This window comes from Scardinius erythrophthalmus (genome assembly GCF_964197995.2).
Source record: "Scardinius erythrophthalmus genome assembly, chromosome: 23".
NCBI lineage: Eukaryota > Metazoa > Chordata > Actinopteri > Cypriniformes > Leuciscidae > Scardinius > Scardinius erythrophthalmus.
In genome coordinates this window covers 27,773,372-27,790,410 of record NC_138243.1, presented here as the reverse complement: position 1 = coordinate 27,790,410, position 17,039 = coordinate 27,773,372, and the positions used below count along the sequence as shown (strand labels likewise).

At 37.5% G+C, this 17,039-nt stretch overlaps 1 protein-coding gene across 1 annotated transcript; it reads right to left on the bottom strand.

The window, feature by feature from the left end:
• Positions 1 to 81: 81 nt before the first annotated feature.
• Positions 82 to 16,980, bottom strand: hip1r (huntingtin interacting protein 1 related). Its single transcript, XM_081354880.1, has 34 exons — positions 16,848 to 16,980; positions 15,958 to 16,021; positions 15,256 to 15,398; positions 15,105 to 15,161; positions 14,907 to 14,987; positions 14,740 to 14,816; positions 14,600 to 14,661; positions 13,926 to 14,066; positions 13,781 to 13,838; positions 13,152 to 13,227; positions 12,861 to 12,992; positions 12,068 to 12,117; positions 11,834 to 11,906; positions 11,569 to 11,752; positions 10,242 to 10,330; positions 9,825 to 9,941; positions 8,913 to 9,014; positions 8,595 to 8,789; positions 7,560 to 7,670; positions 6,583 to 6,777; positions 5,544 to 5,694; positions 5,371 to 5,457; positions 5,192 to 5,299; positions 4,055 to 4,191; positions 3,853 to 3,963; positions 3,718 to 3,776; positions 3,601 to 3,631; positions 3,033 to 3,095; positions 2,848 to 2,948; positions 2,656 to 2,761; positions 2,449 to 2,572; positions 2,285 to 2,346; positions 309 to 638; positions 82 to 209 (listed from the first exon to the last, which is right to left on the bottom strand). The coding sequence occupies exons 1-34, from the start codon at positions 16,941 to 16,943 to the stop codon at positions 201 to 203; spliced, it is 3,582 nt and encodes a 1,193-aa protein (XP_081211006.1). The 5' UTR covers positions 16,944 to 16,980; the 3' UTR covers positions 82 to 200.
• Positions 16,981 to 17,039: the final 59 nt, after the last annotated feature.

Below are 17,039 nucleotides of genomic sequence, written 5' to 3'. Positions count from 1 at the left end.
ATTACCTGATAAAATGGTTTCAGTATAGCAACTCACTAAATGATTATATAAATTATAATATAAATTAATAGGCATAATTTCAAGTCTGTAATTCACACCATACAGTATTGTCAAACCATGTAAGATGATACAGAGACTCTAATGATGCGCTTCAGAATAATGTACATTATTATCGGATGGTTTCTTCTTTATACATCCTTTCACCTAAACTGTGGGAAATGAAAGAAGAAGAAAAAATTAATGTCTTAATGTCATTATAATGGCAATATTGACACTGGAAACACAGGTTCAAAGCAAACAATCCTTACTGGATTCCTGAGGATGCTGCCTGATTTCTGAAAGATTGAGGTTCGTTTAGAGCTGGTTTTGGCTGGTTCGGGTGCGGGGGGATCCGGTCTGGGCGGGTCCAGTCTCAGCGGGTCGAATCCGGGTGGATCCAGTGTGAACACATCCAGACTGGGCAGTTCCATTGTGGGCGGGTCAGGAAAAACAGTAGGCAGTGAACTGTCAAAACTATTGACTGCGTTCTCCGGAGGCGAGTCCATTGGGATCCCTCCAATCTCGTAGTGCTTTTTCCTGAGCTCTCCCAACCGTACGCGCTCGTTCGCCAGCTGCTTCTCCAACTCTAACACTTTCACCTTGAAACAAACAGGAGTTTATGTTTATGCATGAAATGGTATTTGCAAATCATTTTACTTGCAAAATGACTTGATTTAATCCTCTAGGATTTTATTAGATGGTCTAAACAAGAACTGATTCTGAGTTTGCAGAAGGGTCGGAAATGAATGTGCGCTCTTGCGAATTCTCTCATAATAATCAACAAAGTGCCAACACAATGAGAGTTAGAGATTAATTTCGCTTCAGTGATTGTAATGGGAGTTTTTGTGAGAGAGCATAACTCACGGTACAATGAAGACACGGACCGCTTCAGTAATGGGGAACTTCATTTGCTTGCTTTCTGTATATAATTTATTCCATTTTGTTTTTCATTCTACTAAAATAGCCAATCTAATTTGTAAAAAGCAATAAACTAATTATTTTTTATCGACAATAATGATTTTTACAGTCCTACCCTGTAATGAATTCCTGTTTTTTCATTTTAAAATTGATATACTTAATGTTGGCTATTTACATTATGCAATTGTTATGCGAATACATGTATGCAAACTTTGAGCAGCATTAAACAGTCTGTGTAAATACACATAAATGCCATGTCTGTTCCACCTTGGCAATGTAAATATGGCTTTCGTGGGTGTTGATAACATTTTATTGGTATTCTGATAATTGAAATGAAATGCTGAAACCCTATTGTAATTGTAAGGATTTGTAAAACTGATCGTGCAGGACAAACCGTAAGGCCTAGAGACTTGAAACCTGGCCAGATGGTAGGCCTCAATTTGGGGAGAACCTATCAGAGTATGACCCCCGATTGGCCCATAGGTGGCGCTACAGCAACCAAAAGTAGTAGACTCAAGTGTCTTACACCACTGTGATCCCTGGCTCAAGGCGGACAAAATGTGTATCTCCAATTTCAATTTAGGCAGGAAAAATGTTGAATTTTGTCCAAAACCTACTTTTGCGAACTAGTCCCTGGTTTTTCGCCCGATCGAAACCAGATCAGTCTAGGACAATTCTCTGGACTCTCTAGATCAGGTGTGTCCAAACTCAGTCCCGAAGGGCCACTGTCCTGCAGAGTTTAGCTCTAGCCTGCCTCAACACCCCTACCTGGAAGTTTCTAGAAAGCCTAAGACATTGATTATCTGGTTCAAGTGAGTTTATTTGGGGTTGGAGCTAAACTCTGCAGGACAGTGGCCCTCCAGGAGCAGGATTGGACATCCCTGCTCTAGATCAATAGTTATCGAAAAAAAGTTGAACTTTTTGCATTTGGGTGGCTGTAACAGGGTCATTTAGAAAAGGGGTATGGCAAAAAACACTCAAAAGCCTGTAAATCCTAAATGAAAACTCAGACAACTCATTAAATTGCCTGATGTGCTTAAAGGCCTCAAATGCTCGAACCCCGCTAAATGCTGCTTGCAGCTTTAATTATAATAGTAATTCTTATTCTAATTCTAATAGTATTCTGATTGATTGACGTAATTGGTTCAATTTAAGTATTTTAAATAAAAGACAAATAAAAATTATTTTAAAAAAAATTGCCCTTACGAGGGTAAAAAAGGCCTATGTAAATCAATTCCAGGGAAAAAGTTCATTTCTGACACTGGTTTGCTGTGGCGCTCTACTTTACTCCTAAAACACTACCATTTCTTCACTTTGGTAAACTAACCTGGGAATCCATTTCTTCTGTTTTGAGCTTTATAAGAGACATGCCAGAAAAGTCCATGGAGTCTGAGGAGAAAAAAATAACCAACTTAACTTCAGCGGGTACAAACTCCACTACTTGCTCTACGTATAAATCATGCTTTTTGCATTTGTGTCCATGACACTCACTTTTGTCCTCAATCTGCATTTGTCCTGACTTGGTAGATGTCACCACAACAGCGGCCATGTCGTTCACGTGGCGGGACGCCTGCTGTAAAGTATGGAGCTTCTTGTTGCCTCGATCCGCCTTCACCTGTTAAATGAAGGATTGATGTGTCAGAATAAACTGATTTGATTGGATTGAAAGCACACTTATATCTCTCTCATGGCTTTTACCTTTGAGGCAGCGACAAGCTGTGCCGTACTGGCCGCAATCTCATGAGAGCAGACGATCAGCTCTTCATATTTTCCTCCATCAGTCACGACTTTATCGGCCGATTCACTTTGTGAGAATGTAAATCAGAGTTATACAGACGTACACTAATGAATCCAGGTTAAAACTTTAAATCTACACTCAAATGTACTCACAGCATCTGCGTTGCACCCCATCCTACAGCCTTCGACGCAGAGATGAGACCCTCCGTCCAACGGGAATTTTTAGCATAAAAGTCTTTATCAGAACCGGCGCCCTAAGACCGAAACAAGACCATGTGTTTAAGACTGTGAATGCATATCATTTATGATCTTAAATTGCTCATATAGCCAAATCTTACCCGGCCACTTTTCACAATGTCTCTCTGCAGGTCAGTAGAGGCCGTCACCAACATGTGTATAGCCTATGGACAAGGAGACGGAAGAGATTCAAAATTACATTTATCTTGTTATGCACTACTGTTTTTTTTATGTTTTTGAATGAAGTTTCTTATGCTCAACAAGGCTGCATTTATTTGATCAAAATACTGTAAAAAGAATAATATTGTGAAAAAATATTGCAATTTAAAATAAGTGTTTTTGAATATATTTAAAAATGCAAAGCTGAATTTTCAGCATCATTACTCCAGTCTTTAGTGTCACATGATCCTTCAGAAATCATTCTAATATGATGATTTGCTGCTCAAGAAATATTTCTGGTTATTATTAATGTTGAAAACAGTGTGACACGGTGGAAACCGTGATTTATTTTCTAATAAAATAATTAGAAAGTTTCAAAGAAAAGCATTTATTTAAGATGTATATTTGTGTAACATTAGTCACTTTTGATCAATTTAATGTGTCCTTGTTGAATAAAAGTCATTTATTTCAAACATTTAAACACATTCATCTCGGTAAGTCTAAACATACCTTCATTAGATCCGAACAGGAGCCAATGATGCTGTAATAGAACAAAACGCGAAAACTGAAATACATAACACATAAACTACAAACTATGTTATCTATGAAACTATATCCCCAACGAACCTTTGGTTAACTTCCAGTTTCACTCCAGAAGTATCTCGTCTTGCCTGGCTCAATATTTCCTGCATCACATAAGAAAACCCCATGAAGTCGTAGCAAATGATTGAATCCAGCATCATTAACAGGGTGCTAACTTACATCCATTCTCAGCACAGCATCTTCAATGGCAGAGGAAGTCGCAGCCATTTCCTTATCCACCATATCTGCCAACTCTTCCTTCCGCACGTCTGCTCCCTTGGGCCGCAGGTCCTGCGAGAGATCGGGAGAGGGGTCTCTTATTACTCCACGCAAACACTAGCAACATATAAAATCTGAAGATGCCGTCTCTGGCCCACCGCACCTGTCCTTGGTTGAGGATCCGCTGGACCACGTAGCGGACGGCGGTGGGGTCTGCTCTCGGGAGCGTGGCCTTCATCTTCAGCTCTTTCAGGTACTGGAGACAGTGAGTGGCACAATCCCGGCAGTTATCCGTCAAACCTATGGAGAAATGAACCAAAACAAAAACAGCTTGAACACGTTTAAGGTGGTCAAGATGGTTTTTGTAGCATGGTAGATGATTTGCTGCTGATTCAAGATTGTAAAGCAGCTCTAACTAGCTTGACTAATATGGTCTACCAAGTTGCAACCAGGTCTAAGGTTGACAGTCCAGTCATCTAGACCAGCTTGGACCAGTTAAAAACCATGTAAAACCATCTGGTATTAGCTGGATTTCTAATGCAAATCAGTGGTACACATTTTGTACAAACCAACAAAACTTTGAATAACCATAAGACTGTGCTAATTTGTAACTTATATTTAATAAATATATCTAAACTAGCTTAGACTTGTCTAAGGACCATAAATGAGGAGCTTGGACCAGATAAAAACCATCTAGTATTAGCTGGATTTTGTAATACAGAACTTTGAACAAATTGAAAGACTATGTTAATCTGCTAATTATTTTTTAGAAATTATAAAATCCAAGCTTGGACAATCTAACGATCATAAATGAGCAGTTTAAATCCATGCAAAACCATCTGGTATTAGCTGGGTTTTGTAATCCAAATCTTTGAATGACTTTGAAGACTTTGTTAATTTGCAGCATGTTTTTAAAGAAATTATCTAGACCAGCTTGCACCATACATGAGCAGCTTGGACCGGCTAAAACCATGCAAAACTATCTGGTATTAGCTGGATTTTCTAATGCAAATCATTGGATACGAATTTTGTAGAACAAAACTTTAAATATGACTGTGTAAATGCAAAATTTTAAAAGAAATTATGAATATTTTGTATGTAACACTTTGTAGAGAAAGATTAATTTTGAATGTCAACAGCACTGAAAACACAAGGTGTGTGTGTGTGTGTGTGTGTGTGTGTGTGTGTGTGTGTGTGTGTGTGTGTGTGTGTGTGTGTGTGTGTGTGTGTGTGTGTGTGTGTGTGTGTGTGTGTGTGTGTGTGTGTGTGTTTAACAGTAAGGAATAATTCTGGTCCTCACGGTCTGCTTGGTCCGTAGGTGCTGAGTGGGCAGTGCCAGCTCCGTTCACAATAGTGTCAGCGATGAGATGGGAGAACTGGGTCACCGACCTCAACAAACCACTCGCATCTAGAGGAAGAGGAAGAGATTACATTCCACTAATGGCTGAACCTGTAACTTACTGATGAGAACATCTTTACCATCATTATTCCTCAAATAGGCTGCATGACTCTGCTGCATCTTATCAATGGATGCCAACGTCAACTCAGCCCGATTGATCAAATAATCTGCAAGCAGAGATTAGAGATGTGTAGAGTAAAAGAGCTGATGAGGATATTGAGAGGAATGAGGAGGAGGATGAGGAAGGACAGACCTGGCGTGCTGATGCATCGCACATGTAGCGGGTCGTCCACTTTGGCCACGGCGTCCAGCACGATGCCCTCGGCCTCCACCACGGCACACTGCAACAAACTGAACTGCTCGTCCTGCAGCTTCTGCTGAAACACTCCCGAGTCCTGACTCAACTGCACAGGAGAAACACACCACAAACGCAACAATTAAGACCCTCAAAACACACTACAGTAGATTCACCCGGGCTACAGCCCAAATTAATAGGATTAGAGTGTCCCAAATCATCGTAATTCAGCATTATATCAGCCATCAGTCAGCCTACTCTCTAAATATTGATGTATCTAATATTTATATTATATAAAAAATTATATTAATGTTTCCAATTATTAAATTGTATTATATATCATATTTCAGCATTATATCAGCCATCAGTCAGCCTACTGTCTAAATATTGACATATCTAATATTTATATAGCTAATATTTATATTATATAAAAAATTATATTAATGTTTCCAATTATTAATTTGTATTATATACCATATTTCAGCATTATATCAGCTATCAGTCAGCCTACTCTCTAAATACTGACATACCTAATATTTATATTATATAAAAAATGATATTAATTTTTCCAATTATTAATTTGTATTATATATCATATTTCAGCATTATATCAGCCATCAGTCAGCCTACTCTCTAAATATTGACATCTAATATTAATATAACTAATATTTATATTATACAAAAATTATATTCATGTTTTCAATTATTAAATTGTATTATATATCATATTTCAGCATTATATCAGCTATCAGTCAGCCTACTCTCTAAATACTGGCATAACTAATATATTACATTGCATTATATTATATTTGCAACTATTAAATATATCATATTTCAGGATTGTATCAGCTATCAGTGTCCAAAATCCTAGTACTTTGAAAACAGTGTGCCAAAGTACAGAGGGAAGGCCTATACTACTGAAGGCAGATTTTCGAGGTATGCTTCCATGCATGCTTTTTGGAAGCATCTTCCCCACAATCCCTTGTTGTTTTCTGACCTTAGCCTGCATTTGGTTGTGCAGCGTTGCCATCTCTCTCTGAGATCGGTCTCTCTCCTGCAGCAGTGTGGTCTGGTGGAGTTGGGCGGCCTGACGCAGACTAGCCATCTCAGCCTCCTGTTCTCTCACTGACCGCAGAAGAACCTCCTTCTCCGCCTGCAGACCCACTAACACACTGCTCAGCTGGTCTCCTGTCTAAAACACACATACGGACGGACAAAAAAATAATGTATAGTTATGAAGGTGTAGTGGTGACCCAGTGGAGACAAACTGATTACACCCGTTGGTTCTTAGTATATAATGGACAGACTGTGTTTTCTGGTCGATGTTTTGTGCACAATCAAAATTGTGACAAAAAAGATAATATACGTTTTTAATATATATTGTCTATTTATTCAATCTTTTATAAAATATGTTAATTTGGTCTTTTTTTTTGGGTGCATTTACATTGTATGTACATAATATTTCATAACTAATATATCCACTCTATAAATACTGACATAACTAATATTTATATAACTAGTGTTTATTATATTATATTACATTACAAATCCTGTTTATTAATATTACTTTTTAAATTCTATTATAACATATTTCATGACTATTATTTTTATTATATTGCATTATATTATATTACAATATATTTGTTAATATTTGCTAATATTAAATTATATGCCTATATGAATTATATTATAATAATAAAATATTCTATTAATATTTGCTATTTTAAATTGCATTATATATCATATTTCAGTACTATATAAGCTATCAGTCAGCCTACTCTCTAAATGTTGTATCAGCATCAGATATTGGTTAACCACTAATCCAAAAGTCCATATGCTGGTGAATATGGGTAGTAGACATGAAATGCTTTGGGAAACTGGGAAAAAGTCACATTATGCATCAATTGCACAAATGTAAACATCTACACTTGCAAATGTTAGTAACAGAAAGACTAGTGTAGAGGAAGTCCTCACGGTTTCTTTAGAGTTCAGAGCGCTCTGAGCACGCAGCGCCTCTGCTCTCTTCTCCTCCAGCTCGCGTCTCAGCTTCTCCATCTCCAGCCGCTGCTCCTGTTCCCGACACGACTGAACACCAGCACACAGCAAACAAACAAATAAAACCTCTCGTTCTTAAAGGGTTAGTTCACCCAAAAATGAAAATTCTGTCAGTAATTACTCTCCCTCATGTTGTTCCAACTCCGTAAGACTTTCGTTCATCTTCAGAACACACATTAAGATATTTTGCTAGCCCAGAAAGTTAGTAAAAAGACCATGTATAAAATAGTCCAAGTGACTACAGTGGCTCAACCTTAAGTTTATCAAGCGACGAGAATACTTTTTGTGTGCAAAAAAAAACAAAATAACGACTTTATTCAACTCTTCATTTTCCTCTGTGTGGGCCTGAGTGAGTTCACGTAGTGTAACAGCACAGCGTTTCTGAGTTGTACGCCAGAGTGCAGGCTCACTATTGGCTGACGCTGATCATGTGTGTGATGCTGGCCAATAGTGAGCCTACGCTCTGACATACAACTCAGAAACACTGCGCTGTTACACTACGTGAACTCACTCAGGCCCACACAGAGGAAAATTAATAGTTGAATAAAGTCGTTATTTTTGTTTTTTTTGCACACAAAAAGTATTCTCGTCGCTTGATAAACTTAGATTGAGCCACTGGAGTCACTTGGACTATTTTAACGATGTCTTTACTAACTTTTCTGGGCCGGCAAGTTTCAATAACAAGAAGCCTATGGAGGAGTGAGACAGCTCTCAGATTTAATAAAAAATATCTTAATTTGTGTTCTGAAGATGAACGAAAGTCTTACGGGGTTGGAACAACATGAGGGAGAGTAATTACTGACAGAATTTACATTTTTGGGTGAACTAACCCTTCAAGAGTAAAATTGTGATAGCAAAAAAATGCATGCAAGTTAACATTATTGGGATTAATAGGACATTTCTAAGGAACAAGTCTAATTTGGGTTGTTCTACATGACAGGAAGTTGCACAGACTTGTTCCTGCAGTTGGTTGTGCAGTGCTGTCATCTCTCTCTGATGCCGGTCTCTCTCCTGCTGTAGGATTGACTGGTGGAGTTGGGCGGCCTGACGCAGACTAGCAATCTCAGCTTCCTGATCTTTCACTATACGGAGGAGCCTCTCTTTCTCCGCCTGCAGACCTGCCAACACACTGCCCAGCTGGTCTCCAGCCTACACACACACACACACACAGATCAGAGAACACGTGCAGTTTACTAGGATGTGTTGATGCATTCAGATACTAATCAAGAGACATGAAATGAGACATTTTATGTGCATGGATGGAGGTCCTACCTTCTCTTTGCTCTGCAGAGCATTTTGAATGTGGGACATTTCAGCCCTTTCGGTTGCTAGCTCGTGTTTCAAACGCTCAATTTCTGCTCTCTGTGCCTCCAGCTGAAAATAAAAGTTCAATTAATGAGATATTTCAGCCAGGCCAATAAATAGGCAGATATATCTGCATCAGGTGCAACTAAATCTTCAACACACTTATCGATGGATAATGCACATTTTCTCTTTTGAAATAATTATGAGCAAATCAAAAGTTTGGGATTAGCAAATTGTTTTAAGAAATGGATACTTCCATTCAGCAAGGATGTATTAAATTGATTAAAAGTGACAGTAAAAAAAAATCTATATCAAAGAGTCCTGAAAAAAACGTATCATGGTTTCCACCAAAATCTGAAGCTGCACAACTGTTTTAAACATTGATAATAATAATAAATGTTTCTCAATGCAGCAAATCAGCATATTATAATGATTTCTGAAGGATCATGTGACTCTGAAGACTGATGATGCTGAAAATTACATTTGAAAATATATTCAAATAAAAAATATTTATTTTAAATTGTAATTATATTTTGTAACACATATTTTAAAATTATATATATATACAGTACATACAATTACTGTATTAATTGTATTTTTGCAGCCTAGTTGAGAATAAAAGTCTTCTTTCAAAAACATTTAAAAATCTTACCGACCCCAAACTTTTGAACAGGAGTGTGTGCATTTAATTTCAGCAAGTATATGCATGTCTCATTTGGTTTCATGCATTTTTTATTTAATTAATACTATCATAGATATAGGCATTATATCAGATATCTCCATCAGTCATTGAAAAATTCCTATTGGTTGTGGTAAGACGACTTCTCTAAACCTCAAGAATGACTGGAATCATAAAGATAAATGTGTAGTGTGTGTGACCTGGGCGCTGTTGTCCTGTCTCAGCTGTTGTCTCTCCACCAGTATCTGTTGTTTGGCTGTGAGCAGATCCTCCTGCGCTTGCTGAGCGCTGTTGACCTGCTTCACCATCTCTGCATTCTGACACACACAACAATGACGATAAGCGCATTTCAAAAACTTCTAGGACGAAATAAGGTATTTTTTTCTCAAGAACTCCTCGTGTCAACACATTTGTGAAATATTTCTTGCATTTTGCCTCATATTCACAGAAATACGAGGAACATAATTACAATGCGTTTTTTTGTGGAGTTTTTTGCGGTTTTACTGGAGGCTCACACATGATTGATGCTGCAAGTGACAAAATTAAAGACACTGTTTGTGATTAATATGTGAGAAATACAGCTAAATAATTCAGTCGTCATAGGCACAAACCTTTACCTTCCTCATGAGATCAGCATGTCTGCTGACCAGCTCGGCGTGTTTCTCCTTAAGTCGAGAGAAGTGTATCTGAGCAGTTTGAGCTCTGCCTGGAAAACACGAGAACAAGAGATCAACCTCACTGTGAGATTTTCATTTACACTTCCATTCAAAAGTGTGGGATCTGTAAGGTTTTTGAATGAAGTCTCTTGGCTGCATTTATTATTATCAATGTTGAAAACGGCTTCATATTTGTGTGGAAACCGTTACACATTTTCTTCAGATTCTTTGATGAATAGAAAGTTTAAAAGAACAGCATTTATTTGAAATATAATATTTTGTAACATTATAAATATCTTTACATTCACTTTTGATCAGTGTAATGCATCTTTGCTGAATAACTGTAATCATTTCTTTAAAAAAAAAAAATCAGTAACACTTTACAATAAGGTTTTATTTGTTAACTACATTAGTTAACATGAACAAGCAATGAACAATATTTATTAATCTTAGTTAATGTTAATTTCAACATGCATTTTTAACATTAAAAGTTGTATCTGCTAACATTAGTTAATGCACTGTGATTTAACATGAACTTTTTAATAACTAACATGAACACAAGTTAATAAATGCTGTAAGAATATAGTAACGTCTGAAGAACGACAGACAAGGGAGGCTCCATTTCTGAACTTTTAATCAGAACGCAAGAACAACTGTTCACAAACACACCAGCCGATCTCACTCGCTCGTTTCTCTCTACCCGACCTTTTCTCGAACTCCCCGCCGTAACCCTATAACTGACGGTGCAAAACAAAACCCTGGCAATTTCAGTCTGTGCGCTATACTATATCACTCTTCGTTAGTTCATGTTAGTTAATGCATTAACCAATGCAACCTTATTAAGGTTCCGTCCTTCGGATGAGACGTTAAACCGAGGTCCTGACTCTCTGTGGTCATTAAAAATCCCAGGATGTCTTTCGAAAGAGTAGGGGTGTAACCCCGGCATCCTGGCCAAATTTGCCCAGTGGCCTCTGTCCATCATGGCCTCCTAATCCTCCCCATATATACTGATTGGCTTCATCACTGTCTCCTCTCCACCAGTAAGCTGGTGTGTGGTGGGCGTTCTGGCGCAATATGGCTGCCGTCGCATCATCCAGGTGGATGCTGCACATTGGTGGTGGTTGAGGAGATTCCCCCTTCTATGTAAAGCGCTTTGAGTGTCGAGAAAAGCGCTATATAAATGTAATGAATTATTATTATTATTATTATTGTAAAGTGGTAAGACCCCAAACTTTTGAACGGTAATGTATGTGTTTTTAAAGCGTGTCTGGGGTCAGAGGTCACTCACTGCCCGCGTCATCGGCCGTGGCCTGAATGCTGGCAGCAAATGCGGTCTGGGCTCTGAGGTTCTCCATCTCCATGCGCAGACGTTCGTTCTCCACCAGCGCCATCTGCTTGTGCGTCCGCTGCTCATCAAGCTCAGATTCCAGCATATTCACTTGAGTTTTGAGCTGGACCACGGCGCGCTGGGCCTGCAGACACACCAATGATGGGAATCACGGGAGAAGAAAATACTTCTTCAAGATAGATGTAAGTAAAGTCAAATGCCTCACCTCCACTTTTATGAGCTCCAGCTCTGGTTTCACCACCTCAAGTTCCTTCCTCAGAGTATCAGCCTCAGTCTCTCTGAGGATAAATAGGTCAAATGAAAAGAAATACCTTTTCCTCAATTTATAAAAACAGTAAAGACATCAAAACTATCAACACAACTTATCTTTGTCATCTTTGCTCTCCATTTATACATATGAAATAGATCTCATAAAGGGAGTAGATCTCAGGCGTGTTACCTTTGCTCTGGTATGTCACTTGTAGGGTCGTACTGGTTGTAACCGTAATACTGTTGAGCAAAATAATCAAATGTTGAGATTGTCACAGATGTAGAAAAGCTCTTAAAGGGGTGGTTGATTATGATTTGACTTTTCTAACTTTAGCTAGTGTGTAATGTTGCTGTTTGAGCATATGCAACATCTGCAAAGTTACAACGCTCAAAGTTCAAAGCAAAGGGAGATTATTGCTTTTAAAGAAATCGCTTTTTAAGGACTACAACAAACGGCTGAAGAACCAACCCTAACATTTACATAAACCCCGCCCCCTGAACACGATTTATACATGCTAATCAATGACTAGAAGATAACTACACATAAGCTACATAAATTCATCAACTAACCATTCAGAAATGTTGTCTACATGTTGTCACTTCTTATTGAGTCTCTCCATCATTGGCTGACTCCGGTTTGAACATAAAAGGCTAAACGTTTTTTGAAATTTTCAGTGCATGTCTGTGTGAGTGCAAGCTGTTGAAGCTCCGCCCTCTGCGCCGGGAGCAGCAGCTCATTTACATTTAAAGGAACAGACACAAAACGGTGCGTTTTTGCTCGTCCTCAAAAATTGACAACTTTAACATGCTATATAAAAATATCTGTGGGGTATTTTGAGCTAACACTTCACATACACACTCTGGGGACATCATAGACTTATTTTACATCTTGTGAAAAGGACATTATACCACCCCTTTAAGATCTTCTGCGAGCCGATCTACTGGCCTACAGCTAAAGCTTGAGCACTCCAGGCTGTGTTTACCATCTGGTACTGTCCTTCACCAAAACCCAGCTGCGTCTCCGTATCATCGTCGTCCGGTATTCTCTCGTTCTGAACGACCACAGGCTTCACGTGATCAGCGAGTGAAGCCGCACGCAGGAAATTTGGAGGCTCCTAAAACATTCAGGAACTTTAATTTAAGCAGCATTTATTCACGTGCATTTGTCCAACATGTTATGCAATATGATAATTATTGTTTCTTTTATAGGATTTTGTGAAAAAGTTTTCAGTCAACATTAAAAATTTGATTAAATATGGAGGTGAAAATCTTACATTAGGCAGATCAGGGATCTGAATGATAGTTTTGAAAAACTCCATCCCTCTCGCTCTCTCGAAAAACTGTGTCAAACTGTGGAGGACAAAGACAGACCAATAAACTACATGGTCAACAAAACTTTTTCTATGCCAAACATTAAAGCGATAATTCACCCAAAAATTCTGTTTTTAATTCCTCACCTTCATGTCGTTCCAAACCCGTAAGACTTTCGTTCATCTTCGAAACACAAATGAAGATCTTTTTAATTAAATCTGAGAGCTTTCTGTCCCTCCATTGAAGGCTACACAACTACCACTCTGACGCTTCAAAAAGCTCATAAAGAGATCGTAAAACTAATTCATGTGAATTGAATGGTTTAGTTCAAATTTTCTGAAGAGACTCAATCGCTTTATATGATGAACAGGTTTGGAACGGCATGAGGGTGAGAAAATGATGACAGGATTTTCATTTTTTTGGGTGAACTTTCCTTTAAAAGTACATTTTAATGTTTTGATGTCTGATATTACTTTTAAATATCTAGATTGGAGCTTTGGTTTCAATGCTGTTTATTTAAATAAATATATGAACCATAATATTGGTCATTGGCTTTTGGTATTGACCAAAATTGACTGCAGACCACCGTTACCTGTTGAACTGCTCGCGGAATCGCTCTCTGTGTCCTAACAGAGCGTCCGTCGGTATTCCTGTGACACATATGCACAACGGCTGTTGAACTCAATGAAAATCATTCACTTAAATAAAGAGAGAAGCATGTAAAGAACATGACTCACGGCTGTGTAGCTTGAACAGGAGCTTGACCAGGAAATGGTAGAGTGGACCGCAGTCCTGAATGACCAGAACCAGCGGTGCCAGACGGCACTGACCCACCGCAGTGATAGAGCTGGTGGAGCTGGACTCCATCTGCCGGAAAACTGCATTAAAAAATAAAAAAAAATGTATAAATTATACATACAAATCGAACAGATCGGTAAGATTTGCTTATGTTTTTGAATGAAGTCTCTTCTGCTCATCAAGGCTGCATTTATTGGATCAAAAATACAGTGAAAACAGTCAAATTGTGAAACATTTCTTGTTAAAAACAATTTTTTTATTTGAATTTTTTTTAAATGTAATTTATTCTTGTGATCAAAGCTGAATTTTCAGCATCATTACTCCAGTATTCAGTGTCACATTATCGTTCAGAAATCATTCTAATATGCTGATTTACTGCTTAAGAAACATGTATTATTATTATCAATATTGAAAACTGTTGTGCTGCTGCATATTTTTGTGCAAACAATGATACTTTTGTTCCAGGTTTCTTTGATAAATAGAAAGAACAGCATTTATTTGAAATGGAATATTATGCAACATTAGAAATGTATTTACTGTCACTTTTGATCAATTTAATGCATCATTGCGAGTTAAAACATTATTGCATCCTTGATAAGACACTACGCTTTACCTGTTTCTTGCAGCTTTAGAGCTCCATCCATGTAGTCCAGAACCTCACCCGTCATGTCAAACCTGTATAAATAGTAAACATGAGCATTTATTTCCATTAACAGATCATTTAGGAAACTAAATCATAAGCAATGCCCTTACACTTTGTTGATATCAATAGCGATGGCTTTATCAAGAACTTCCTCAGGAGTTTCAAGGTTTGGTGGGATTTCCAGATGCTGTGGGGAAAACAGGACAATATATATATATAAAAGGGATAGTATATGTGTTGATGAACTCAAATGTTATTAAGGAAACATTAAGCCTGCCTTTAAATGGAAATCGATTTTGATACACAGCAGCTTGGCGTAAAGCGCAACAATATGTCCATATCTATCATGTAGATTCCCCTAAAAACACAGCAAACACATACAAAATTGAAGTTGAAAGATTCACATGCAAGAATAATCGATTTATATGAGATGATGTAAATATGTTATACATGACTGATAATTTTAGACACTAACCCATAATGTTCCCATCTGTCCAATGCCTGCAGTGTGACCTCTGCTGTCTCGTAAAGTCTGAAAGAAAGTGAAACAAAAATGTGTAGGGTCATTTTAGATGAATAAAGTGAACTTAAAGCCTTCTGATGATACTGTGGTAGACGGGACTGACGTTGGGATGGCCGTCTCGGAGGAGTTTGTGCACCATGTGGCAGAACTTCCAGCTGAGGATGGCGTTGCTGGACAGCGGCAGACTCACGGCATGAGACCAGAACGTGACGGCGCCGCCTTCCTTATGTGTGCCTAAAATAATCTCTGGACAAATGTTTAGGACAATGTACTAGTCCAGATATCAAAGATGATATAGAGCAAATTTCAACTGTCTACTTTAAATGTAACTATATTATCTCCAAGCTTACTATATAAAGTAAGAAATACAAGTATGTCCAAAGGTATTTGCATTCATACAGTGTATATTAAAATAAGGCGATATGTACTCTAATACTGGTTAGATTCAACTGGTTGATTGCTTGTGACATTGCAAAAATGTATTGTAAACTACATTATCGACAAGCTCTAATCTGCTAAATGCAACATGAAGATATCAAGATATTATAAACATTAAAGTCATTATTGTCTGTAAAGCTGCTTTGAAACCATGTTTATTGTGAAAAGCGCTAAACATAAATTTGACTGACAGATTAACTGATTAAGGACATACTATCACTGTAAATATTGGCAATCTGTGTGTAATGCTCATTACAACACACAAAAACATGATTTTAAAATGGTTATAAATTGGAGATGTGTGAATTAAACTTCCTCCCCGCATCTGACTAACAATATGCTGTATTAAAACTATACTAAAGGATACTGCGTCCATATTTCTCTTTGATAGGGGCCTCTGTGCTGGTGATGGATTTGGAGATGCTTTGAAGCTGTAAAGTAGATGAAATAAAGATTTATGGATTTAATAAAACATTAAATGATGCACACATGTAATGCTGAATCAATATGACACATTTTAAAACATTAAATAACACACATTACAAATGCAATGAAGTAAAAATGCAAATGAATAACCACTAAATAATTGTAGTCAGGTATTTCATCTGAGTCTGATCTTACATGTTTTTGACCATTACAAACAAAAGTACAGTTAAAGTATTGGGTCTTTTAGTAATATAATAATAATAATAATATAATAACATGGTACTCCAACAGTAGCCTACTTCAAATAATATCATGAATGGTGCATATAAAAAGAGATATTACTATGGTAAAATATATCACCATGGTACAAATGGAATTACAAAGGTACATAGCCAAAAAAGTTGATGGTATTAAACTGACTAGTATATCAGGCCTCCCAAAAACATAGTAGGCTACAAACTGTGGTACATACCAAAAAGCATTTTATCACCGCGGTACACGTCCAAAAAAAATTTATTATAATGACGTATGTCCAAAAACCACAGAATGTAAATGAAAACAGTGTATTAAATATAATGACGATTACGCTTATAACGTATGCAGATAATGTCGCGGTGACGACGCGAAGCGTGTAATGTGGAGATTTAAAAGTGGGAAATATTATCATTGTTTACTGTCATATTACATTATTTTATTATTGAAAGAAAAAGAAACAAACTAAAAAAAAAAGATTATCTGTGAAAGTATCTTTAATAATAAGTTATTTGAAAAACAGTGACCACTGAACATCAAATGCACGTTGAATGAAGTAAAACTGTAGGTAAATCTCACCTGTAGTTTGACGAATTGCTCCTTTTCCGCAGCTAAAACCTTTTCAGATTTATCCGTTTTCTCGTTTTTCTTCGATTCGGTTTTCTTTGAGGCCATGTTTACTTCTTCCTCAGACTAAACCAGTCTGTTTCAGAGTCCCGACAAACTCTCTCTCTCTCTCTCACACACACATACACACACACCTGAGATCTA

Coding starts and splice junctions, on each gene's coding strand:
- hip1r (XM_081354880.1), bottom strand. CDS start 16,943: ATGGCCTCAAAGAAAACCGAATCGAAGAAAAACGAGAAAACGGATAAA. Junction 10,331..11,568: donor CACGGCCGATGACGCGGGCA/GTGAGTGACCTC, acceptor CGTGTTTTCCAG/GCAGAGCTCAAACTGCTCAG. Junction 3,096..3,600: donor CCTGTTCGGATCTAATGAAG/GTATGTTTAGAC, acceptor CCTTGTCCATAG/GCTATACACATGTTGGTGAC.